Here is a 25,270-nt window from a genome sequence, read left to right on the forward strand (position 1 = left end):
AAGGTTTTACATTTTTGAAATTTTAATTGTTAAAATCTTTTTTTTTACAATGTTAAAAGAATGTCATTTTAATGGATAGAATTGATGCTTTTCTAAGGAATAACTGCAGAGAAGTTAGGGTCTTAATTCAACTGTTTTGTTTTAATTGGAAGTTCTGATCTCTTTTTTTTTTTTTTTTTTATCACAGTGTGACCAGATTGGTACTGGTCATTATAACCACTGGTTTACAATAGACTCTGCATTACAAGAATCATTAATGATGAAAGTGGCAGTGTTGCCTGTTTATGAAGACTAGATGACTTTGGCTTTTCAACCCAAGGCATGAGTGCCTGGTTTAGGGGATGACCTGTTTTGGCTGATGTGGAAAATATCCAGGAATAGTGTGGGCTGACAATGGTAGCAAGTGCCTTTAGACTGGTAAAGCCTATCTGTCTCCAGCTGCCATTTCCAGACACTGGTCTGCACATAACAGCACTGCCAGGAGTCACAGGTTCCTGTGAAGGCAATGGTAGAATTTTGATTAAAGCCACTGTCTTAAATTCTTACTTATTATTAGACTTTGTTAGTTGGAAAAGAGAAAAACTATTCAGAAAATAAAGAGGTCTCAAATAGCTAGCAGCCAATCAATATAATTACCAAATAGATTCTTCTCATAGGAAACTACTGATAATGCCATTGACCGTTAGTCCATAAAGATGGCATTTATAAAGGCAAATTAAGGTTTCAGATATGATGAAATTTAGAAGCCATGTATTAGAATATACAGAATTATATGAAATTCCTAATTTCTATGGACACCACCAAAACAGCATTTCAGTGTGGATAGTTAAGAATAACAAGTGTCAGATAAACCAGAGATTAATAGCATACATTTTTGAGGAAGTTTGTTCTGCAAGTAATTTTGTTTATTCCCACTGAACAAGAACCCAATTTCTTATATTTATAACTTACTAATTGCATGGTCTACATTTTTATATGTAGAAAAATTTATAGTTTCTATGAATTAGAATTAAAAAAGGAACAGGAACTGTTTACCACATTCGTATCAGAGCCTTTCTCCTGAGTAATGAAGCAGATAATAGAACTGCCAATGTCAGGGTGGAGGTGGGCACAGCCTGAAGCTCCCATCACCTGCATCTGTAACATTTCTGGATTCTCATCTGTTTCTCCTAGAAAAACAGGTACAAAATAAGAAGTCCAAGAGATATAGCCTGCATTGTAACACTAACTAATGAGATGATATCATCATCACTTTAAATTATCTCTAAGTTTTAATGCCAAAAAACTTCATTTATTTTGTTATCACCTTCTTACTGCACATATTTATCCATTCTAATAATTTTCTTCACGTTTTAAATGCCATTCCAAATAATTTGCAATTTTATTTTCATTTGTAAAATATATTTCAAGTCATATCTAACTTCATTTTCTTAAGTATAAGTAAAAACAATGACCTATGTTTTTCATTATTATAAAGTTAGCACATTTAGGAAGCAGTCCATGTCTACTTTATTTACTAAACTTGACTGTACACAGAAAGATCTACCTTGTATCATTTTGCACATTTGAAATCTTATGTAGTCATTATCAAAACGATCATTTTATAAAACCAAAACAAATCCCAGAGAATATCTCTGAGTTTGATCAAAACCCAGACACTGAAAATAGAAGAATCACAGGATGATGGAATCCCTGGTTACACAGCCACATTTTCTTTTTACATTTCGGATCATGTTGTTAATCTAGTATTTACTAATGATTTCTTAGGGTCTCCTTGGATAGTAAGTAGCATGCAATTATAAAACTCCTGAAACCCTTGACTAAATTTTTTCACTGTTAATATAAGTCGATAGTTAAATACAAATTTTTCATGTTCCCATTAAAAATTAGTTGAGTTATGAAAAAAAATTAAAATTAATAATGGAGACAATATTGGCTAGAATTCTTACCTGAATTTTAACATCAAACAAATGGATCCCCCATCTCACATATTTTAGAACCACTGTCCTAATAAGCAAATTAACTACTGACCTGGTTTGAGAACTCTTGGCCCAGAAAGCCAGCATTCTGAGCTACTGAGGTTCTTCAGATGTCCCAATGGTGCTAAGAGCTGAATGGGAGTCTGGACCTCTTGAAGGAGCAGCAGTGCTAGATCATTTCTTGCTGCCCCACTCACCAACCGAAATCTCTCATGCAGTAGAATGTTAGACACCTTAATAACTCTCAGAGGTGCTCCAGGGTGCTTCAGGCCTAGTATTACAGCAGTGTCTTCAGGATTCCTAAGTGTGTAGTTAGAGACTAATTAGAATATATTCACTAGGATATATGAGGCCTTAACAGCCATCAGTATTAGGCTTTGTAATGTATTCCATTAGCTATGATGTATAAAGTTCCTACTTTACCTGTAGGGAAATCAGAACACTATGAAAACTCAAAATTCATACACAGTGGAACTAGGGAGGTATTAACTAAAGGAAATATCAATCAAACACGCTGAGGCAAATTTCTTGCCTAGCCTGATGCAAAGATTCTATAGAGATAAGAGATACTGTTCAGGCATAATATGAAGTGAATTAATTCAAAGAAGACTTCAACAAACTAATTTGAAAATACTTTAGCACAGTGTATTATATGAAGCAGGATGCAAACTTACATGTTCCTGACACAGTGGGCAGCAGTGAGAACCCAAGAGCTGCTAACAAGGGAACCACTGCAAATTTGACTGCCACAGCTGATGATCATGGCTTGCCAAGGCATGGCATATCGTAGAGAAATTCGATCTGCTAAAGCTGAGAATAAAAGTAAATTCAGTACAATCGTCATCTGTAGCCCATCTTTAAAGTTTTCATCCTTCCTATCCCTTCTAAACTTATCACGGTTACTAAAATTGACTTGCAAACACACAGTCTGTATTGTTACAAAGATGCTATTTCCCTAAAAGGAATAATTGCCTTATTGTTATGTTTCCAGATCAATCATTTCTTTATGGTCCAGTTTAATTACCTTTCATTTGTCAAACTATTGGGAACTATTATAGGTCTCTTCCCAAGGGGAATTCTTTTTCAGCTGTTAGTTTGCTTAGTTAGGAGTCATTAATATAGTAAGCAATAAAAAAAGAAGCAAAATTTTATTTGACCATTTATTGGAGAAATAAATTTAAAAATTTAAGTGGAACAGAAGGAACTGAGCTTAATTACTTTTTAAATATTCAGTGACACTTAGGAGGGGATGATGGTGGTATAGCAGGAAGACACTATAGTCACCCCATGCAATGAACACAACTATATAACCATCAAATTATCTGAAATGCAACATAATTTGATCTGAAGACTGAGAGAACAAATTATACAGCTAAAGAGACAGAAGCAGCCATATCAAAGAAGGCAGGAAGTGTGGAGATGTTGTTTGGGAGAGAAATGGCTCATGGCCACTGCAGTGGGTAGGGAGCAATGATGTAGAAGAAGGGTGACAGACAGACTAGCACACATAGCAGTGCACAAGGATAACAAACCCCATAGGAATTAGCTTGGAAAGTGAAAGGGGCTGAATTTTGTAGTTTTAAAGGTCAGTAGGCTTGGCTCTGGGAGAGCCCAGAGGCCTTGAGGCTGCTCCTAGAGAAAAGACAGGTAAACAGCCTGGGAACATACAGTGTGGAAACAGCAATCTGAAGAGCACCTGGGCCACACAGCAGAGAGGCTTCAGTTCAGAGAATGTCCCAGAGGCAGTGTTCATAGACAGACCATCTCCAGGAACAAAGGATCTAGAAAGTACCATTTATGTCCCCTGCCCCTCAGAATAAACACAGGGCCACCTGCGGTAACCAGTGCAGCATGGTTGCTTGCTACACAACTTTTTTACACCATGTTCCACCCCTTTGTGCCCTGGCAAGACTGCCCTTCTCAGTCAAATTTGCCTCAGTCTCAGTGTGGTGGATTTTTCACCAGGGTGGCCTTCCCATAACCCTAGTACAGACTCCTGCCTATGTCACATCTCCCAACCTGAGAGTTTTGTGAAGCCTTGCGTCCAGAGGCAGTGGTAACACATCTCATTTCACAAGCAGTCCAGAACACACCTAGTTAAAACCAACCACATTCAGGCCAGAGTTTAAACACTACCCAGAGCAGGTGAAGAGAGCCACTGTAAAAGACTGGCTGAAATGATAAAGTGGCCAGAATGAAACAAAAGAACAAAGGCAGCACACACTGGAAGCATGCCTGGAAGTGGCAGCATTTGGGGAACAGTAACACGATACAGCAGGTCACTACAGGACCTCTTCTTCCTAAGACCATTACTGTCCAAAGAGGAATTGTAGCTAACCTCCCTAACACAGAGAAATAGGCATGGAGACTTAGACAAAATAAAAAGATGGAGAAATCTGTCTTAAATGAAAGACCAAGATAAGGCCAAGGCCAGATGTCTAAGCAAAACTGCTATAAGTGGCATGCTTGATAGAGGATTCAAAATAATGGTCATAAGGATACTCACTGGATTGAGAAAAGACTGGAAGGCATCAGTGAGACTACTAACACAAAAAATAACATAGGAGATAAAGGGCTTAATAAATGAAATGAGAAACATTCTTGATGGCATGAAGAATAGAAGAAATGAGGAACAAATTAATGATCTAGGAGACAGAATAATGGAAAGTAATCAAGCTGAACAAAAGAGAGAAGAGAGAAGTACACAAAATGAGAATAAACTCAGTGACTCCATCAAATGTAATAACATTCATTTCATAGGAGCCAAGAAGTAGAGAGAAAAGGGGGCACAGAAATTATTTAAAGAGATAGTAACTGAAACTCCCCTAATCTGGAGAAGGAAACATATCCAGATGCACGAAGCACAGAAACCCCTCCACAAAATCAACAAAAGTAGACCCACACCAAGATTTAAACTTACACCAAGTAATTAATTTAATTTAATTCCACCAAGTAATTAAACTAGCAAAATACAGTGACAAGACAAAATTTTGAAAGCAGCAAAACAAAAGAAGACAGTTACATACAAGGAAAATGCATAAGGATAAGAGTGGATTTTCAGCAGGAAGGAGTGGCATGATATTTTTAAAGTGCTAAATGCGGAAAATCTGCAGCCAAGAATACTCTATCTAGCAAGGCTATCCTTCAGAACAGAAGGAAAGATAGTTTTCCAGGCAAAAGACAACTAAAGAAGTTGGTGACCAGTAAACCAGTTCTGCAAGAAATATTAAAAGGGGACTCTTTGAGTGGAAACAGGAGACCAAAAGTTATAGTAGGAAGGTAGGAAACATATGAGGAGTAAAAATTAACACTTCTATAAAATGTCATGCAAGGAACTCAGAAAATAAAAGGATTTAAAATATGACAGCATACGGGGACTGGGTGGCTCATTTGGTTAAGCCCCTTGATTTTGGTCTGGTTTATGATCTCAGGGTTTTGAGTTTGAGCCCAAGTCCAGCTCCATGTTGGGCATAGAGTCTGTTTAAGATTCTCTCTCTCCCTTTCCCCCATCCCTCCCCTCCCCTCTTGCTCACGCTTTCTCAAAAAATAAACAAATAGATAAATAAAGAGATAAATAACAGCAGATATTAAAATGAGAGGCGGAAAGGAGTAAAGAATGGTTTCAAGCTTAAATGACCATAAACTTAATATAGACTGCTACATGTAGAAGATATTATATACAAACCTAATGGTAACTACAAATCAAAGACACTAATAAATATGCAAAGAATAAAGAAAAAATAACCAGGTATATCACTAAAGAAAATCAGCAAACCATTAAAGAAAGACAAGAATGTATCAAAGAAAATCTTCATAAACAACCACAAAGCAAATACATTGATATGTATTTAACAATAATTATGTTGAATGTAAATGGAGTGAATATTCCAATCAGAAGACAAAGAGTGACACAATGGATGTGTCCATCCATGGGGAAGACCCAACTGTATGCTGTCTATAATAGACTCATTTGAGACCTAAAGACACCTGCAGATTGAAATGAGGGGATGGAAAAACATTTATCATGCAAATGGCTATAAGAAGAAAGCCGAAGTGGCAATACTTTTATTGTACAAACTAGACTTTAGATTTTTAAAAAAATTTTTATTTGACAGAGAGAGAGAGAGAGAGCACAAGCAGGGGGAGTGGCAGGCAGAGGCAGAGGGAGAAGCAGGCTCCCCACGGAGGAGGGGGAGCCCAATGTGGGACTCCATCCCAGGATCCTGGATCCCAGGATCATGACCTGAGCCGAAGGCAGTCGCCCAACCAACTGAGCCACCCAGGCACCCCAAACTGGACTTTTAAACAAAGACTATTAACAAAAGACAAAGAAGGGCACTATATAATCATAAAGGGGACAATCCAACAAGAAGATCTAAAACTTGTAAATATTTATACACCCAACATGGGAGAACCCAAATACATAAAGCAGTTAATAACATTAAGGAACTCATTGATAATAATGAAATAATAGTAGTGGACTTTAACACCACACTTACATCAATGGACAGATCATCCAAACAGAAAATCAACAAGGAAACAGGGCTTTAAATGACATAATGGACCAGATAAACTTAACATATATAATCATGACATTCCAACCTAAAAGAGCAAAGGACACATTCTTTTCAAGTGCATTTGGGTCATCCTCCAGAATAGATCACATGTAAGCCCACAAAACAGGCCTCAAGAAATTCAAGATGGAAGTCATACCATGCATCTTTTCTGACCACAATGCTATAAAATGAGAAATTAACCACAAGAAAAAAAAAATCTGGAAAGACCACAAATACATGGAAGTTAAACTAAATATAAGTAATGAATAAGTGAACCAGGAAATCAGAGAAGGAATAAAAAAGTACATGGAAATAAATGAAAATGAAAACACAACAGTCCAAAACTGTTGAGTTTCATCAAAAGTGGTCCTAAGAGGGAAGTACATAGCAATACATACCTAGTTCAACCAGCAAGAAAAGTCTCAAATAAGCTCACCTTACACCTAAAGGAGCTAGCGAAAGAACAATAAACAAAGCCTAAAACCAGGAGAAGGAAGGAAATTATAAACATGAAAACAGAAATAAATGATATAGAAACTAAAAACAACAACAGAACAGATCAATGAAACCAAGAGCTGGTTCTCGGAAAAATACTAATAAAATTGATAAGCCTCCAGGCAGATTTATCAAGAAGCAAAGAGGAAGGACTAAAATAAATAAAATTACAAATGAGAGAGAAATAACAACCAACACCACAAAAATACAAACAGATATACAGATAATTATAAGAAAATATGAGAAACTATATGCCAACAAACTGGACAACTTGGAAGCAATTGGTAAATTCCTAGAAAAAGGAACAGAAAATTTGAAAAGATTGATTACCAACCTATAAATTGAATCAGTAATAATAATGATAAAAAAAAAACTCCCAACAAACAAAAGTCCAGGATGAGATGGCTCCCCAGATGAATTCTACCAAACATTCAGAGTTAATACCTATTCTCAAACTATTCCTAAATACAGAAAAGGAAGGATCACTTCCAAATCCATTCTATGAGGAGAGAATTACTCTAAAATCAAAACCAGAGAAACGCTCCACTAAAAAAGACAATAGGCCAATATCTGATGAACACGGATGGAAAAATTCCTGAGAAAATACTAGCAAATCAAATAGAACAATACATTAAATAAATCATTCACCCACTCAAATCGGATTTATTTCTGAGTGGTAGGTGGTTCAATTATCACAAATCAATGTGATATACCATCAATAAAAGGATAAAACCATATGATTATTTCAAGAGACACAGGAAAAGCATTTGACAAAGTACAAATATCCATTCATGATAAAGATCCTCACCAAGGTAGATTTAGAAGGAACATACTGCAACATAATAAAGGCCATATATGAAAACCCCAGACACCATCAACCACAATGGCAAAAAACAGAGCTCTTTCCCTATTTAGGAAAAAAAAAATGATGTCCACTCTCACCACTGTTATTAATCATAGTATTAGAAGTCCTAGCCTCGGCAATCAGATAAGCACTAGAATCAAAGGCATCCAGTCAGCAAGAAAGAAGCAAAACTTTCACTACCTGCAGATGACGTGACACTATATACAGAAAACTGACATGACTCCAACAAAAATTCAGGTAGAACTGATAAAGTCAAGTCTCAGGATACAAAGTAAATGTGCAGAAATCTGTTACATTTCTATACACCAATTAATGAGCAGCAAAAAGAGAAATTAAGAAAGCAATCCCATTTACAGTTTTACCGAAAACAGTAAGATATCTAGGAATAAATGTAACCAGAGGTTTGAAAGACCTGTACTCTGAACTGTAAAACACGGATGAAAGAATTTGTAGAGCACACAAAAAATGATGAACATCCCACAGTCATGCACTGGAAGAAAAATTACTTGAAAATGTCTCTAACCCACAGCAATCTACAAATTTAATGTAATCCTATCAAAACACCACCAGGGTTTTTCATAGAGCTAGAAAAATCCAAAAATTTGTTTGGAACCACAGAAGAACTTTGTTTTTAAATTATTTTACGTATATATTTTTATTATTATGTTCAGTTAGCAAACATATACAGAAGAACTTTAATTGTCAAAGCAATGTTGAAAAAGAAAAGTTAAGCTGGAAGCAGTACATCTAGTCTTCAAGTTATATTACAAAGCTGTAGTGATCAATACAGTATGGTACTGGTACAGAATATACAGATACATAACACACAAAAATAGATCAATGAAACAGAATAGAAAATCCAGAAATAAACACACAATTTTGTGGTCAACTAATCTTTGACAAAGCAGAAAAGAATATCCAATGGCAAAAAGACAGTCTCTTCAACAAATGGTGTTGGGAAAACTGGACAGTCACATGCAGAAGAATGAAACTGGACCACTTTCTTACAGCATACACAAAAATAAACTCAAAATGGATTAAATGTGAAAGCTGAAACCATTAAAATCCTAGAAGAGAGCACCTATAGTAACTTCTCTTGACATCAGCCACAGCAACTTCTTACTAGACACATCTCCTGAGGCAAAGGAAACAAAAGCAAAATTTAACTATTGGGACTTCATCGGGATAAAAAGCTTCTGTACAGAAAAGGAAACAATCAACAAAACTAAAGGCAGCCTGCAGAATGGGGAAAGATATTTGTAAACAATGTATCTGATAAAAGGCTAGTATCGAAAATATAAAAAGCATTTGTTAAACTTAACACCCAAAAGCCCAAACCCCAGTTAGGAAATTTTCAGAAGATATGAACAGATATTTCTGCAAAGAAGACATCCAAATGGCCAACAGACACATGAAAAGATGCTCAACATCACTCATCATCAAGGAACTACAAATCAAAACCACCATGAGTTATCACCCCACACTAGTCAGAATGGCTAAAATTAAAAAAAAAGAAGAAACAACAGATGTTGGCAAGGATGCAGAGAGGAACCCTCTTGCACTGTTGGTGGGAATGAAAACTGGTGCAGCCACTCTGGAGAACAGTATGGAGGTTCCTCAAGACATTAAAATAAAACTGCACTATGACCCAGCAATTGCAGTACCAGGTATTGACCCTCAGAATAAACAATACTGATTCAGAGGGGTACATGCTCCCTGATGTTTATAGTAGCAATGTCCACAATAGCCAAGATATGGAAGCAGCCCATCGACAGATGAATGGATAAAGAAATGTGGTACATATATACTTTGGAATATTACTCAGTCATCAGAAAGGAATGAAATCTTGCCATTTGCAATGACAAGGATGGAACTAGAAGGTATTATTCTAAGCAAAATATGTCATTCAGAGAAAGACAAATACCATATAATTCACTCACATTTGAAATTAAAAAAAAAAAAGCGATGAGCAAAGGGGGAAAAAAAAGAGAGGCAAACCAAGAAACAGACTGTTAATTCTAGAGAACAAACTGATGGTTACCAAGGGGAACTCGGTGGAGGATGGGTGAAACAGGTGATGGGAATGAAGCAATGCACTTGTTGTGATGAGCACATGGTGTTGTATGGAAGTGCAGAATCGCTATATTGTACACCTGAAAGTAATATTACCATGTATGCTAACTGGAATTTAAATAACAACTTTAAGAAATTAAACCTTAGTGTGATGTGCAGTTGTTACTTTAAATATGATTTTCAGGTTTGCCACTTAGGAAAGTGAAGTTTAGAGTTTGTCATAAAAGTTTTGAGTTGAAGTAATACATATATAAATTGAAATATGGTAGAGATAAGAAGATAAGAAGTTCTTTGCTCAGATATTTCAAAGTCCTCATCACTTTGACAATTAACACAGTGTAATTCCCTGGATAGTCTAGATTCTGTCTTCACCTATTCTCTTCCCTTACTCTTTTTATACATCTTATCTCTACCATTATTTCAATTTATATATGTATTAACTACTATTACTTCAACTCAAAACTTTTGGGACAAACTCTAAAATTCACTTTCCTAAGTTGCAAACCTGAAAATCATATTTAAAGTAACAACTGCACATCACACTAAGGTTTAATTTTTTAAAGTTGTTATTTAAATTCCAGTTTGCATACATGGTAATATTACTTTCAGGTGTACAATATAGCGGTTCTACACTTCCATACAACACCATGTGCTCATCACAAGTGCTTTAGAGGGTAGGAATTGGGGGGATGGGTTATTAATACCCTGGTGGTGGGTATTAAGGAGAGCATAATGAAAGGAGCACTGGTTGTTATACACAAACAAGGAATCATGGAACACTACATCAAAAACTAATGATGTGATGTACAGTGATTGACATAACATAATGAAATAAATTTTTTTAAAAAAGCTTTAAAAAAGCACCCATTACTATGGATATGACAGTATGAACATGATAAATAGGTTTAATTCGGTGAAAATATAATATGGAGAAATATGATTTGTTAGAAATAAATTTCTAAGGAAAGAAAAGTGAGGTTGTCATTGATGATAGTATGACAGATTTCATAATAGTAAGGAAAAGAAAGATGGTCACAATGTAACAGATTTCAGTAGAGCATATTAGAGAAATTTTTATATATATTTCTACCAAGAAAGTATATTCTCAACTTAAAATTCTGACATAACTTTTGTTAAGATTCTGTGGTAGTAAAGACGTTCACGTGAGAAGAATAAAAAGTTTGAGTGTCTATGCTAACCTTGTTCCCTCTTTCTATACTGATAATGTGATTAAACCATTCTAGTTCTATGGGTATCACAGTAAATAAGAAAATTATTATAATCACGTCATCTGTATCAGAAAGAAATATTATGGCAGTTAAATAATACACCAAGGATGAAATACCTTTGGAAGTCATAAGGTTAATGATTCCTAATATTTGGTATTAAAAACTCATGCATTTCTCTGGGAAAAAACTCTCCCCCTCCTTTTCTATTTCCATTATCCTTTTCTCTTCATTTTTTTTTCATACCTCCCTGACTACCATTTTCTTGGGCCTTACTCTGAGGCTGTGGCAGAGAGATGAACTGTGGCCGAACAGAAGCAGGAGTGGCAGTAAAAGCTGAGTTGTTTGTAGAGGTAGAGACTGAAAGGGAGATGGAAGCAGAGGTAGTCATGGCCCCTTGCTGGGACCATGGTGCATGGCTGGGCCGTGTAACTCCCTGAAGCCAAAAAAGGAAAGGGCTCACTTGGCTGAAGACGTAGGGCTTTGTGCAATGTTCATCGAAGTGACTCAAAATTCCCACCTGCACCCATGTGTTCTTTTGTTGTAGATGGCATACCAGAGGTGCCCCTAAGTCACCCTGCAAGAAACAAAGAGCAAAATGCCCATGTACACTTTAAAGGAGGCTAGGAAGTAACTTCTGGTTTTGAAGAAGTAACTTTTGCTTTCCACACCCCTCAACTGTATCACCTTACAGCCAGTCTCGCCAAGAGCTTGCTTGGCTTCCACACAGAAAGTGAACTCATTCAGCTTGGGCCAAAACTGGGCACATGTGCTGACTTGCAGTATTTTTAGATGCCTTTTCTGCAGAATTCCAGGACTTCCTAGTGGAAAAGGGAGAACAGAGAGGATTTTAGTTTTACCCTAGTTAGAGGGAGAAATATGGCTGAAGGAAAAGATAATCACAAACCTTCTATTACATGAAAGCATACTACTCCTTCTTTTCAAATATATCATACTTATGCTCATGTAAATATGCTGCATTACTCACCTCTCATGAGGGACCAACTGGGTAGCCAGCAGTCATACAGCTGTATATTTTTCTCTTGCTCCAGGTTCTCCTCTAGACAGATAGGAAGCACCAAGGGTTGAAAATGTAGGGGCTGTTTCAGGAAGATCAGCCCAGGACCCAAAGGTCCCTTGGGACCTAGGTAGGGCATGGCACGGTGAATGCCTACAGTTTGAGCTTGAGCAGGCTCCTGAAGATCAGTAAGCCCCACTTGGACCAGGGCTAGTGCTTCTGAGTTTTTTCTGGGAGGGAAATTTATCAAGCATTTTATTATTACATATTTCAATGTGGAAAAGAACTCTAGAGATAACATGAATAAAATAAAGTCCAGGTGAGCATGAAAGTACTACTATTCCCTTCACTACTTCTGTCTTATTAGGAACACTATGCTTAGACACCTTCAGAAATGAGGAGGTAAGTTTTACAATGCAAACCATTTAATTGTTGAAAATTCCTAACTTGAATTATTAGGCATCCTAATATTTATCGTGAAAGTAAAATACACCAAATACACCAAATAGTGAAATACACCAAAAACTAATGATGTACTGTATGGTGACTAACATAACATAATAAAAAAAAAACACTTAGTGAAATACATTTTGGAAGTTAGGAGTTGAAATATTGTATAGTAATAATATAAATAACTTTGGACAGTTATTCCCTTTCTGGGGGCTTTGTTTTCCTTGTTTGTCCAAAGACTTACTTCACTATGCTAAAAGAAGAAATAAAACTATGCTCAAAAGGATATTTTTCAAAGAGTTATAATTCTTCTACAGATCCATATATTTAAGAGATAACATGGTTGAAGTCAGAAAGTGGAAAACTGTGAACCTTACTATTTAAACTTTCCATCATTTTATTATAGGTAAAATTATACAAAAATAGGGTATCTTTTAACAGTTCTATTGATTTGGATCCTGAAATTATCTCTGAAAAACAGGTAAAGCACCCATTTATGGATACTTGAGATATGACAAGATACAAGTAGAGATGCTTTCTCTTTAGTTAAGAAAATGTAACAGATGTGACTACTGCAAGAAGATACACAAAATTTGATTTCTGTAACAAAGAATATGTACCATCTTTAAAGAATCTTGAAAGGACATACTCAGACTTACATGAAATTTGCACATCTAGCTGAGGTAAGGATCCACTGTTCATTCAGTACAGAGCCAGCACAGAAATGGGAGAAAGAGAGTTGCACGGAAACCATCCAAGGAAATTCACCCACGTCTGCCTCCCAGCAGTTGGGACAGTGGGGCACAAGGCCAGGTCGTAATCCACACTCTGCAGAAGGAATCCATATTTTCAATAGGTGAAGGAAGTATTATTACCTCCTTTACCTGAACAGTTTGATTTCCTATTTTTTGACTTTATCAAAGTGCTTGTAAATTTTCAACTTTAGGAAAGTGCTTGGAAATATAAATTTTAACCCTATATAGTTGGGTATGGGAATAGAGATTGTCTGAATACACCTCTCTGAAAATAACATATGTCTATTCACTCCTCAAATAGAACAGTAAACCATTTCTAAGCACTAAAAGCATTTTTATAATATGCTCTGAAAGGAACTACACTTATAAAAAAACTGTTTCTAGCAAAATTGGTCTTCTCTGAATATGTACATATCTGTTAAGATTTTGTAATCCATTCCCCATTCTCTGATCTAAATAATGGTTTGAATTATGTCCTGCCCAAGTATGAGGGCATGACTTCTGACCTATAGAGAAACTCTTGTAATTAGGCTCTAACAAAGACCTTGGTGCTAAGGATAATAACTCAAATAGATGACTACACTGAACTTGCCTGTGGCTTCATGAGAAATAACAGCTGTCTTGAAGAGCCAGAAAGCCTGGACACTCCCTTTCCAGGCCACACCTAGGTGACACTCAGCCAAAGAAACGTTGAGTTGTGAATACTTGAGAGGATCTTGTTCAGGCTGATGAGACTTGGTTCCAGATTGAGACCCAGGCATCAGAGAAGGTTCTTTTCTTAAAAGGGTGGCTGGAGCAGCAAGCAGATATGAAAAAGTATGAGAAAGAATGTTCTCTTCAGTAAATTTTAAGGAAGACAGTTCCTTGACAGAGCTATCAGAAGAGGAGGCTAAGGCAGGAGAACAGGAGAGAAGGCTGCTGGAGAAAGAATGGAGCAAGAAGGGAAAATATAGAATAAAGGCAATATACCAGAAGAAATGACCAAATAGGAATGGGGCAATGCACATGGTGATGGGAGAGAACAAGGAATAAGAAAGGAAAATGATGGAGAGAGGGGGCTAAGAGATGTAGATGTTACATCAGGGCTTCCATTTGTTTTTGTAATTTGGAATTTGACAACCTTCGGGTAATGAAGTCTTTCAGGAAGCCAAGTACTTGCAAGGGGAAGAAAAGAAAGGGAATGTTTGTGAGCTCACTCAAACGGAGAGAATTGATTTGATATTGGCTTTCTGTTGTACCTATCTCAGTTGACAAAGCTATAAAATACTGATGTGGGGAAGGAATTATTTCTATTGGTTAAAAAAGGTACATGTTTAGACCAGGAACTGAAATGGCTAGTTAAGGGAGTTGCTCTATCTGGCTCAACCTCAGAAGGAACAAATGATATAATTCTATCGGCTTATAATGCCTGTCAGGTCTGATTTCTACTTCAGTATGGATCCATGTTCTGACTTTGTCATGTTTCTGAATAGCAAATGATGCAATCATACCAGTTTCAGGGTGGGCCCCGGATCTCACTGCTTGGGTTTCAGGATGGATCCAAGGGTGAAACATACCAACTTCAGGCTGCAACCCGGAGCTGAAGATCTGAGATTCGGAATTGGTCGATGGTCTGACTTTATTCATTGGAATGTAGAACCAAGATCTAAGTGCATCAGCATCTAGCTTCATCCAGGGTCTGACTGTTTGGATTTCTGAGTAGGGTTGATTCACAGTACCTCTTTGCTGAATCCAGGGGTGATTTATACCGTCAGCCTGACTCCAGGGACTGACAGATTGGGAGTCAGATTTAATCCAGGGTTGAAATGTATCACTGTGAGTCTGTAACCAAGATGTAATTGTATCAAGTTCCAATGAAGTTGGAGGTTTTACTACTTTGCCCTCTGTCTGGGTCCAAATTTGGATTGTTTCAGTTTCAGGTTGAGTCCATGATCTAATTGTATTGGCTTCAGGCTGGTTCCAAGGTTTTATTGAATCCAGTTTAGTCTGGAACCAGTGTCTTATTACTGTACCAGCTTCTAACTGGGTCAGGGGGTATATTTCTATATTTTCAGACTGGGTCCGTGATCTAATTGTAGCAGTTTCAACCTGAATCCAGGGTTGCACTGTACTGATTTCAAGCTTGGTCCAGGATCTGACTGTACTAGTTTCATACTGAGTCCAAGAGCTACTTATACCATTTTGGGTCCCAGAAGATGTCATTTGAGATTCAAGATGGGACCAAGGCCTAACTGCATCATTTTGAGTCAGGTACCAAAATGTGCCTGTATTTCTTTCAGTCCAGATACTGACTGACTGAGACCCAGGCTTGGTCCAGGGTGTGACTGTACTGCTTTTAGACTGGATCCAGAGGTTGAATATACTAGCTTCACTGTGAAACCATGGTCGCAAGGCATCACCTCCAGAAAGGGTCCAGGTTCTTACTTTGTCTTTTTCAGACTTATTCCAGGGGTGGGATATACCAGTTTTTGTTGGAATCCATGGTATGACTGTAGGAGTTTCATGTTGGGCCAAGGGCTCAAATCTATCAGTTTCAAACTGGGTCAAAGTTCTCACTGTTTGAAGTTTTGAGCAGGCCGAGGTACTTACTCTTTCTGTTTCAGTTTTAAACCAATATCGGCTAATATCAGTTTCAGATAGGGGTAAGAGTGTGGCTGCCTGTGACAAAGGCACTCTCCATGATACCAGTGTTTCAAATTCTGGCAAAGGCCATGTATTAACATTATTAATTCCAGGATGTGTCGACAGAAGAGATGCTTGATTTTCTCCTTGAATCAAGGATTGAGTAGAATCACTTTGAGGATGCAATGAAATACTGAATACACCAGCTTCAGGCAGTATCCATGATTTCTTAGACTCAGATATAAGTACAGTCCAAAATATGACCGTATCAGTTACACTCGGTATATAAGAATTTACTGCTTGATATTCAGACTGAGTCCAGGATATAATTGTGGACATTGCAGAATGTGTCCAGGATTTTACTAATGAATATTCATTATGAGTCCATATTTTCACTGTAGAAGCTTTAGTGTCTGTCAAAGGATTTAGAAGAGAGGAGGCCTGGGTCCATGTTGTGACGGTAGAAACAAGTGTCACTGTCCAGGGATTTACTGCTGGAAACACACCTTGGTTCCATGACATGACTCTGGAAGCAAGAGCCTCTGTCCAGGGATTTACTGCTGGAGGTACAGCTTGAGTCCATGATGTGACTCTGGGTGTATCAGTGTCTGTCCAGGGATTTACTGCTGGAGGTACAGCTTGGGTCCATGGAGTGACTCTGGATGCACCAGCCTCTGTCCAGGGATTTACTTCTGAAGGGATAGCTTGGGTCCATGGAGTGACTTTGGATGCATCAGCTTCTGTCCAGGGATTTATTCCTGGAGGTGCAGCTTGGGTCCATGGCATGACTCTGGATGCGCCGGCGTCTGTCCAGGGATTTCCTTCTGGAGATACAGCTTGGGTCCATGATGTGACTCTGGATGTACCAGCCTCTGTCCAGGGATTTATTGCTGGAGGAAGAGCTTTGCTCCATGATGTGACTCTGGATGCACCAGCCTCTGTCCAGGGATTTACTGCTGGAGGTACACCTTGTGTCCATGGAATGACTCTGGATGCACCAGTGCCTGTCCAGGGATTTACTACTGGAAGTACAGCTTGGGTCCCTGGAAAGACTCTGGAAGTGACAGCCTCTGTCCAGGTATTTACTGCTACTGGAAATACTACTTGGATCCATGGTATGTCTCTCAAAGTGACAGCTTCTGTCCCTGGATTTACTGCTACAGATATAGCTTGGGTCCATGATGTGACTCTGGAAGCAACAGCCTCTGTCCAGGGATTTACTGCTGGAAATTCAGCTTGGACCCATGGTGTGACTCTGGAAGTGATAATCTCTGTCCAGGGATTCACAGCAAGAGCCTGACCCTGAGTTAGGGCTGTGACTGTGTCACTCTCAAATTGTGTCCAAGTTTTAACCACTACAGATTGAATAAGGGTGAATTGTGGGAATATTTCAAAAGTAGACCAAGGAATTACTGTTTTGGCTTGGGTCCAAAATATATCTGATGAAGTTAATATCTGTGTCCAAGGTTTTGCTCTTGAAGATTCATCCAGGACCCACACTGTGACTGTATCTGCTACAGACTTTGTCCAGGGATTTAATGCTTGGGATTCGGCCTGAGGCCACAGGATAATTGTATCAGCTACAGCCTGTGTCAATGAACTTACTGCTGGATATTCAGCTTGTGTCCATGGCATGACTAAGGAAGCTACAGGCTCTATCCAAGGATTTACTTCTGGAGATTCAGTCTGAGTCCACAATATGACTATACTAGCCTCAGGCTCAACTGACTGTTTTAGGGCTGGAGATTTGTACTCTGATTCAGACTGTGTCCATGGATTTACTGCCAGAAATTGAACCTGAGTCCAAGTATTTACTGATGGAGATTTAGTCTGTGTCCATTCTGTGACTCTATAAGCTATAGGTTGTGTCCACTGATTTACAGCTAGAGATTCAGCCTGGGTCCATAATGGGACTATGGAAGCTATAGCTTCTGTCCTGGGAATTAAGGGTGGAGATTCAGACTGAGTCCACCTTTTGACGGTACCAGTTTCAGTGTCCAATGTTTTGGGCAACTGTTGTGTCCAAAGTTTTACTTCTGAAAATTGAGATTTGGTGCCTGGTGTGACTTTATCAAATTTAGTCTCTATCCAGGGCTTCATGGTTGGAAAAAATCCCATGGTCCATGGTATGGCTGTTTCAGAAACAGCCTCTGTCCAGGTATTTTCTTCTGGGGATTCATTCTGAGTCCATGGTATGACTGTGTTATTTTCAGTCTGTGTCCAGGTATTTACTGCAAGAGATTCATCCTGGATCCAAGGTGTGACTGTAACATTTTCAGGTTGTGTCCAGAGATTTGCCACTGGCAGTTCAGGCTGAGTCCACTGTGTGACTATACGAGACAAAGGATACATCAAGAGCCTTTGTCCTGGAAATTCAGTCTTTGCCCATGTTGTGACAGTATCAGCTAAAATATCTGTCCGGTGATTAATTGCTGAAGCTTCTCCCTGTTTTGAGAGTATAACTGCTTCGGTTTCAGACTGTGCCCAGGGATTAACTTCTGGAGTCTCAGCCTGTCCCCATGCCCATGGTGTTGATGTATCAGCTTCATTTTGTGCCCTGGGATTGATTATACCCACATCTGGCTGAATCCGACGTCTTATGTGAGATTCAGATTGTGTCCAGAATCTAACCTTATCACCTTCAAGCTCATCCCAGGGCCTTACAGTGTAAATGTCATGTTGTATCCAGGCTCTTAGCTTGTCTGCCACAGGTTGGTTCCAGGGCCTAACTATTTCTGTTTTGGACTGTATCCAGTGGTGGGCTACTTGGGATACTGGCTCTGTCCACATTGTGGGTGTCTCCACTTGAGTCTGGAACCAATGTCTGACACTGTCAGCCTCAGATTTAGTCCTAAGCCTGGGTATATCACCTTCAGGTTGGGTCCAGGAATGGGCTGTTTGAAATTCTGTCTCAATCCAAGGTTTGAATGTATGCATTTGAGTATACAACCAGGGTCTGACTCTATCAGCTTCAAGCTCAGACCAGGAAATGGTTGTCTGAGATTCAAGTTGGTTCCATGTTCTGAATGTATTGGTTTGTATTTGCAACCAAAGTCTAGCTATATCAGCTTCAGGCCCTGTCCAGGGTGTAATTGTATTAACTTTAAACTGCCTCCAGATTCTGAATGTCAATGCTTCAGGCTTCATCCATGGTTGGATGCTACTAGCTTTTGACTGAGTCCATGGTCTCACTATGTCAACTTCAGGCTGAGTCCAAGGGTAGAGTGTTTGCAAGTCTGGCTGAGACCTTGCTCTCATTTGATTAGACTGAGTCCAAAACCAGGATCTGGCTGTACCAGCTTTAGGCCTGTTCCCAAGTCTGAAGGTTTCAATTTCAGTGTGTGTCACGGATCTAATTATATGTGCTTCTGACTGGGTCCAATGTTTGTCTTTACCATTTTCAGTCTGGGCTCTAGGTCTGACTATTTGAAACTTAGGCTGAATCCAGCGTCTGATTCTTTCAGTTTTAATCTGTAACCATGGTCTGATTTCTGCTTTCAGCTGAGTCAGTGGTTTTCTTGCCTGGGTTTCTGGCTGGGTCCAGGTTTGGGTTATGGCAGCTTCAGGTTTACTCCAGGGCCTGGTTGTATCAGCTTTAGACTGAAAAAAAGGCTTAATTACATTTGTAATAATATGTGTCAAAAACCAGGTTGTATCTGCAGTTTGAATCTGGGGTTTGACCATAAAAGATTCACGTTTACTCCATGGACTTATTCTCTCCATTTGACTTGAGGCTTTGCTCAGACTGGTATTATATTGTGCCCAAGACTTAATAGTGTTTCTTGCAGATGGTATCCAAGTGAAAGGCATATTAAGTGCTGAAGAAGTCCACAATTGAGCTGACTTAGATTCAGGAAGAATCCAGTATTCATTAGTCTTTTCTGTAAGTTCTTGGGATCCATCTAAATTTAAGACTGACTGAAACCAGGGTTCCAACGTAAGAGTTACTGTAGGATACTGAGATCCATCTGCATTTAGCGTGGAATGAGTCCAGAATTCATTTTTATTAACTGTTAAAGGAACCCATGCATTCAAGTTATAAGTTACTGGTTTAAAAGCAGTGTGAACTCTACCGACTACATGGTGTATTTGGCTTCCAATATTCTCTTCACTTGATTGTATCTGCATCACTGTTCCAGTTTTATCAGGTACAGAATGTGTCCAAGGTCCAATGTCAGGGGTAATTTCTAGCCAGGGTCTAGCTAGAAGTTGACCATGGAAAGGAACCTTACTAGACTGAACTTGAAACTGTACAGTATTAACCCCAGAAAGAAGGTGGGATCCATCTATGCCACTTGAAAACAAAACCCAGGATATAGCAGAACTAACTAATGGTAGAGTATGAAGCCCAATGATACCAGCTAAAGGATTAACCCAGGGGTTTACTGAATTGGTCATCGTTTGGTATTGATATTTCATTGTATCTTTCTGAGGAAGGCCCCAGGGTATAGATTTATCAGGTGTTGGAGTCTTTGGGGGTCCAGAAAGAACCAAAGTTTCAGAAGTACCAGCTATTGGGGTATTCCAGGGCTCAGAAATATCAGAAGGATCCCGCTGTTTGGTAACAAGAGACGTCCAAGATTGTATCATTGGGAATTTGCTAGTTGAGGAGAGCTGACTAGCTTGAAGGTGTAATTGTCTACTGCCAGGAAAAGAGTCTCTATTATTTAAACGAAAAAATACTGGAGGAGGATTCCGGTGCTGTCTGTTCAGTGGGAAAGTGCCTAATCTTCTCTTCCGTGACTGTACAGAGAATCTGTGGGAGGTCAAAATGGCAGTACCCCTGCTCAGGCTAAGCCTGTCTTGTGGACGATGTTCTACCCCAGGAGTAAAATTGCAGGGTAGGGAAAAAATAGGATCCAGTGGCTTCTGAGATGTCTTGATAAGCCATTTCACCCAAGATAAATATGGGGCTGTCTTGATGACAAGAACAGGGTCATAACAGGCCATTGAGGATTCACTGACCAGGCCTACCAGTTCCCAGTGGTTGCCACAGAGGCAGAGAACAGGACTACCCTGCTGTACCTGAATGAGGAAAAAAGATAAGCCGTATTTATGTGGGACAAACGGGCAGACAAACATAAATCGTAAGAATATATTAAATATATGTAACATAAGTTATATGTAAATATATAATATATAAATTATAAAATGTATGGCTACACTTTTGTCATAAATAATATCTGTATATTATATACATATTATCAATAAATACATTGAAATAGATAAGATTTATATATTTTTCTGCATATATCCATATGACATGGTGAAAAATAATAAATGTTACCTGGTACATACTTCATAAAGCTCCAGAATAACTTACACACACATAATTGTAACTCCATTTAAAGGAGAAAAACTAAATTACAAAGGATATTTAGAGAAAACTCCCACGTTCTAAATAGCAATTACATATTCAACATTCTTTATTTGGATATCACTTATTCCCTTTGCTGAGTATTTCTAGGCAGGGCAAACTTACACAATCATATGTAATGACTGTGTTTATCCTTATCACTCCACGTCATTACTCTGGTTCAAGTTGTCCTCATTTATTTTCAAACCATCGTCATTTCTGCTATTCTCTCATACCCAAACTTATTCCATGCTTTGTTCCTCCTGGCAGGCAGGATGATACTCAGAGTAAAATCCAAAGGTGTTGTTAATTAGTTTCTGATCTCAGCTCAACATTTTTCCTTTGTTCATTTTGCTACCATCATATTTGTTTCATTCTTCACGGAAAATTTTCCACAGTAGTATCCTTTGCCTGGAATTGGCTTCCCTCGTGGGATTTACTTGGGTTGATTTCTCAAGGGCTGTAAGTTTTTGGTCAAATAGAACATTTTTAAAGATCTTCTGCATTTCTCCTATTTTAACAGCCCATCTTCATTATTTTCTTGGGAAACAATTGTTAGCTTTTGAGTAAGCTTCATGTGGATAAGGATAATTATATGCTTTTTTTAAACTGCTGCATCTTAGCATAGCACCAAATCATGTTTAGGCAATCAATATTTGATGAATGAATGATTCCTTATTGTTTTTGCAGTTCATGCCAGACCATTTTGTGGGAATAAATGTGAAGAGTACAAAGGTACTTTAATAGACTTTGTTGGTTAGATTTCTAAATAAATCTGGCTTCTTGAATTTAATTTTAAAAGCCATCTTTCATTCCACCTTCCAGAACAGGAAATATTTGATTCTTCTAAAATACATTTTTTTTTTTTTTTGCATTAAAATCTTTCTGTGACTCCAAGGACTTCTACAACTGAGTCCAGGCACCATTACTTCATAATTGGTCCAAAGCAATTTTCTTTTCTCTTTTTTTAAATATTTTTCTTAGCATCATGTGCCCCTTACAAATTTTACCACTCAAATATTTTCTATGCATTGAATGGTCATTACATTTGCACATCTTATTTCTATTATGAAGAGCTACTTTCCTCTCAAAATTTTAAGTATGCCCTTCTTCTATCCAAATGTAGATATAATTGTTATCTCCACTGTTCACAATAAAGATTTCTATAAGAACATTAACAAAATTATATTTTTACTAAATTACTGCACTACTCTCTCCTATCAAAACATAAACTCTGGTGACCGGGCCCAGAAAATCAGGATTTTCTAAGAACTGGGACCAGGCCTATTTCCTCTATGTACCCTATCAATTTGTAATCTACCACGCGGTGGTTACCTTGTCTTTCTTAATTTCAAATTTCTCAAATATTGGTTTCAACGCTTTGGTCTTTTGGGCTTGACAAAGTTTTGGCAATATGTTTATTAAGAAGAATTTGATATCACCCATATCCCTTTTCCACTACAAATTTTAACATCTTCCTTATTTGTAAATTTCAAACATTTTTATTTTTGCCTCTCACTTTTTTTGCCTTAAATTTCTTTGTAGCCATTTGTGACTTCTTAAATTTTATCTGTTACAAACTAAGTATTACTACATGTAGTATATAACACAAATATTACTACATATCTTCTAGGTTGAGCGTTGGGAAAAAAGTCATGATACTCTTTTAAAATATATATTGGTAGCAGGTACTCCTCATCTCTAACTCAGTTACAATATTTTTGTAGCTTCAGGATGGTGAGATAATAATTACACCTCATAACTGAAGACTTTTAAGTACTCAGTTTGTATTTGTAAAACTGACTTCTATTTGTATTCTAACAAACCAATCCAAGGATAACCTGTTCTTCCCATTGCCTCGAATATATTTTAGCAAATTTTCTAATTCTGAAATTTCATTGATGAAAATATTCCTGCTTTATTTGTGACCTTAAGAATAAATATATCTTTGAATATTTTTTGACATAATGTATGTATGATTATATAATCACATAAACATTACACCTGTGGATTGCATGTGAAAGTAAAGAAACTTTCTTTTTTATTAAGGGAGGAAGAGTCAACATGTTATCGAACGCTCTTAAATTCTTAAGTGTACAGTGTAAGATTGTTAACTATATACACTAGGTTGTTCAGCAGATCTCCAGCACTTATTCATCTTGCATAAATGAACTTGTATCCATTTTACATTTGACATATATTTTTACATCTCCCCCCAATGGTAACTCTGCCCTTATACAGTAAGTACCCAGCAGTCTCCTTGTGGCTGACTCCAGATGCATAAGTTGTTACTTTTAGTTAGGTGGATATATTGATGGTGGCAGAATGAGAGGTCCAGCAGCTTAACTGACAGCTTTTTGATACTGGTTCCAAAGTTATTGTGGTCTGAGGGAATAGAGATAGAAAGGACTATGAGATATGGGTTATTATATTCCTATGATTTACTACTAGGTTGGTACAACTTTCAATCTTTCAATCACAAAAAATTACTGAGATAACTCTGACTTCTCCTTTCCTTCCATCTAATCTCATACATACTTATTTCATACTTTCTTGTATTTTTTAGCTGTTCCTAAATCCTTCAGAATATTATAACCCATGATATTGTCACTTTTCCTTCTTTCCTCCATGTGAAGTGGAGTAATATGGCCTTAATTATTTACAAGATTTTTTAACATCCTATTTTATTTTTGCACTGTTTTGCTTTGTTTTTTTCTATATCATTATATGAGCTACATTTATGATATGACAGAACATGACACTTGAGCTTACTCTGATATTGGTATACCCTGCAGTGTCTGTACTGGCAGTTATAACAGCTCTTCCAGAAGATGTTATAAGTGTGATAAAGTGGTATTCCCCCCACCCTGATAGGGTACTGTAGCAGGATGACTCCTATGTCTCCTTTGACTGGATCCATTCCAACTTGTGGACCAAAACTGGGGTGCAGGCATATTGTATGGCCAAGTAAGATATCTTCTTGGTCAATGACTGCTGAAATGTCAGAGTCCAAATGTTTCCTAAAGGAATAGAAAAGTACAGAAGAGCATAATGAAATTAGACTGAGAAAAACATTTCATTAGCTTCATTTAACCTGAAATGTTAATGTAATCCAACAAATTTCTCTTAACATCCCTGTAAAATGATGCTCTACATTGCAATAGAATTTGACTTTTAGAACTCCAAGCTTCATTTTTAATATGTTATTTTCCAACAACAAAGTCCCTTGAATGCGTCACTAACCAATGCAAATAAAATTAATTTTGACAAAACAAATATAAAGTATATATGTAACTATGATCCCTTTATCGCGATTCTAGATGTACTTACAGTTTATTCAGACAGCTGGCTGTGGAGAGGATCCACCACTGACTCAGAATAATGCCCTGGCAGTTTTCAGTCAGGGACACTAGCCATGGGATGTTGCTGGGTGCTGTCAATGGGGCAACCGTTGGGGTCAATGAGCTTAACCACTGCTTTTGAGAATTGGGTACTAAAAGGCCAGATAGGGAGGAGAGGAGGTAAATATAACATGATAAACAACATCTTGCTGAATGATTATTGATATTTGTCATCCTAACTTTCATTTGTTGAAGATGTGAAATAAGAGAATATAGAGAAGAATGAGAAACATAAATAAAAGTGGCAAAATGTAAGACTAGATGAAAGACAAACATGATAAGAAGTAAGAAATGAAATAAACATCAAGGAGAAAAACAGAAGATATTTTAAAAAGTTAAGGAAAATAAAAAATATTTCCCCAGTAATAACACAAACAGAGGAGAAAAAAATCCCAATTATCTGTAACTTACCACCACAGCAGTGAAAAAACAGTCCCCAAAACTGATAGAAGCAAAGTGGAGATCTCATGTTGG

At 37.7% G+C, this 25,270-nt stretch overlaps 2 protein-coding genes across 2 annotated transcripts; both read right to left on the reverse strand.

Moving 5' to 3' along the window:
- Positions 1-224: 224 nt before the first annotated feature.
- On the reverse strand, positions 225-15,661 carry LOC148161533 (serine protease 53-like). The gene is made up of 9 exons (XM_088020802.1): positions 14,010-15,661; positions 13,322-13,490; positions 12,183-12,442; positions 11,882-12,015; positions 11,471-11,771; positions 2,654-2,789; positions 2,032-2,279; positions 1,036-1,169; positions 225-494 (listed from the first exon to the last, which is right to left on the reverse strand). The coding sequence occupies exons 1-9, from the start codon at positions 14,422-14,424 to the stop codon at positions 225-227; spliced, it is 2,067 nt and encodes a 688-aa protein (XP_087876928.1). The 5' UTR covers positions 14,425-15,661.
- A 2,300-nt stretch (positions 15,662-17,961) lies between these two features.
- LOC148161534 (uncharacterized) lies at positions 17,962-25,265 on the reverse strand. Its single transcript, XM_088020792.1, has 7 exons — positions 25,208-25,265; positions 24,726-24,888; positions 24,168-24,415; positions 23,644-23,780; positions 19,204-21,064; positions 18,097-19,140; positions 17,962-17,975 (listed from the first exon to the last, which is right to left on the reverse strand). The coding sequence occupies exons 1-7, from the start codon at positions 25,263-25,265 to the stop codon at positions 17,962-17,964; spliced, it is 3,525 nt and encodes a 1,174-aa protein (XP_087876918.1).
- Between the last annotated feature and the right edge of the window lie 5 nt (positions 25,266-25,270).

This window comes from Eumetopias jubatus, unplaced genomic scaffold (genome assembly GCF_037043125.1).
Source record: "Eumetopias jubatus isolate StellerSeaLion01/CBP00866 unplaced genomic scaffold, mEumJub1_p1.0 scaffold_172, whole genome shotgun sequence".
NCBI classification, from domain to species: domain Eukaryota; kingdom Metazoa; phylum Chordata; class Mammalia; order Carnivora; family Otariidae; genus Eumetopias; species Eumetopias jubatus.

What these genes read in the sequence shown, in the direction of transcription:
- LOC148161533 (XM_088020802.1), bottom strand. Translation starts at nt 14,424, where the DNA reads ATGTGCATTGCCCCATTCCTATTTGGTCATTTCTTCTGGTATATTGCC. An exon ending in GCTAGATGTGCAAATTTCAT is followed by an intron (nt 12,443 to 13,321) that starts GTAAGTCTGAGT and finishes TTTCCCTCCCAG; the next exon opens with AAAAAACTCAGAAGCACTAG. An exon ending in GCCCACTGTGTCAGGAACAT is followed by an intron (nt 2,280 to 2,653) that starts GTAAGTTTGCAT and finishes CTACACACTTAG; the next exon opens with GAATCCTGAAGACACTGCTG.
- LOC148161534 (XM_088020792.1), bottom strand. Translation starts at nt 25,265, where the DNA reads ATGAGATCTCCACTTTGCTTCTATCAGTTTTGGGGACTGTTTTTTCAC. An exon ending in CAGGGTATACCAATATCAGA is followed by an intron (nt 23,781 to 24,167) that starts GTAAGCTCAAGT and finishes CTATTCCCTCAG; the next exon opens with ACCACAATAACTTTGGAACC. An exon ending in AGCCACAAGGAGACTGCTGG is followed by an intron (nt 21,065 to 23,643) that starts GTACTTACTGTA and finishes TTCCTCATTCAG; the next exon opens with GTACAGCAGGGTAGTCCTGT.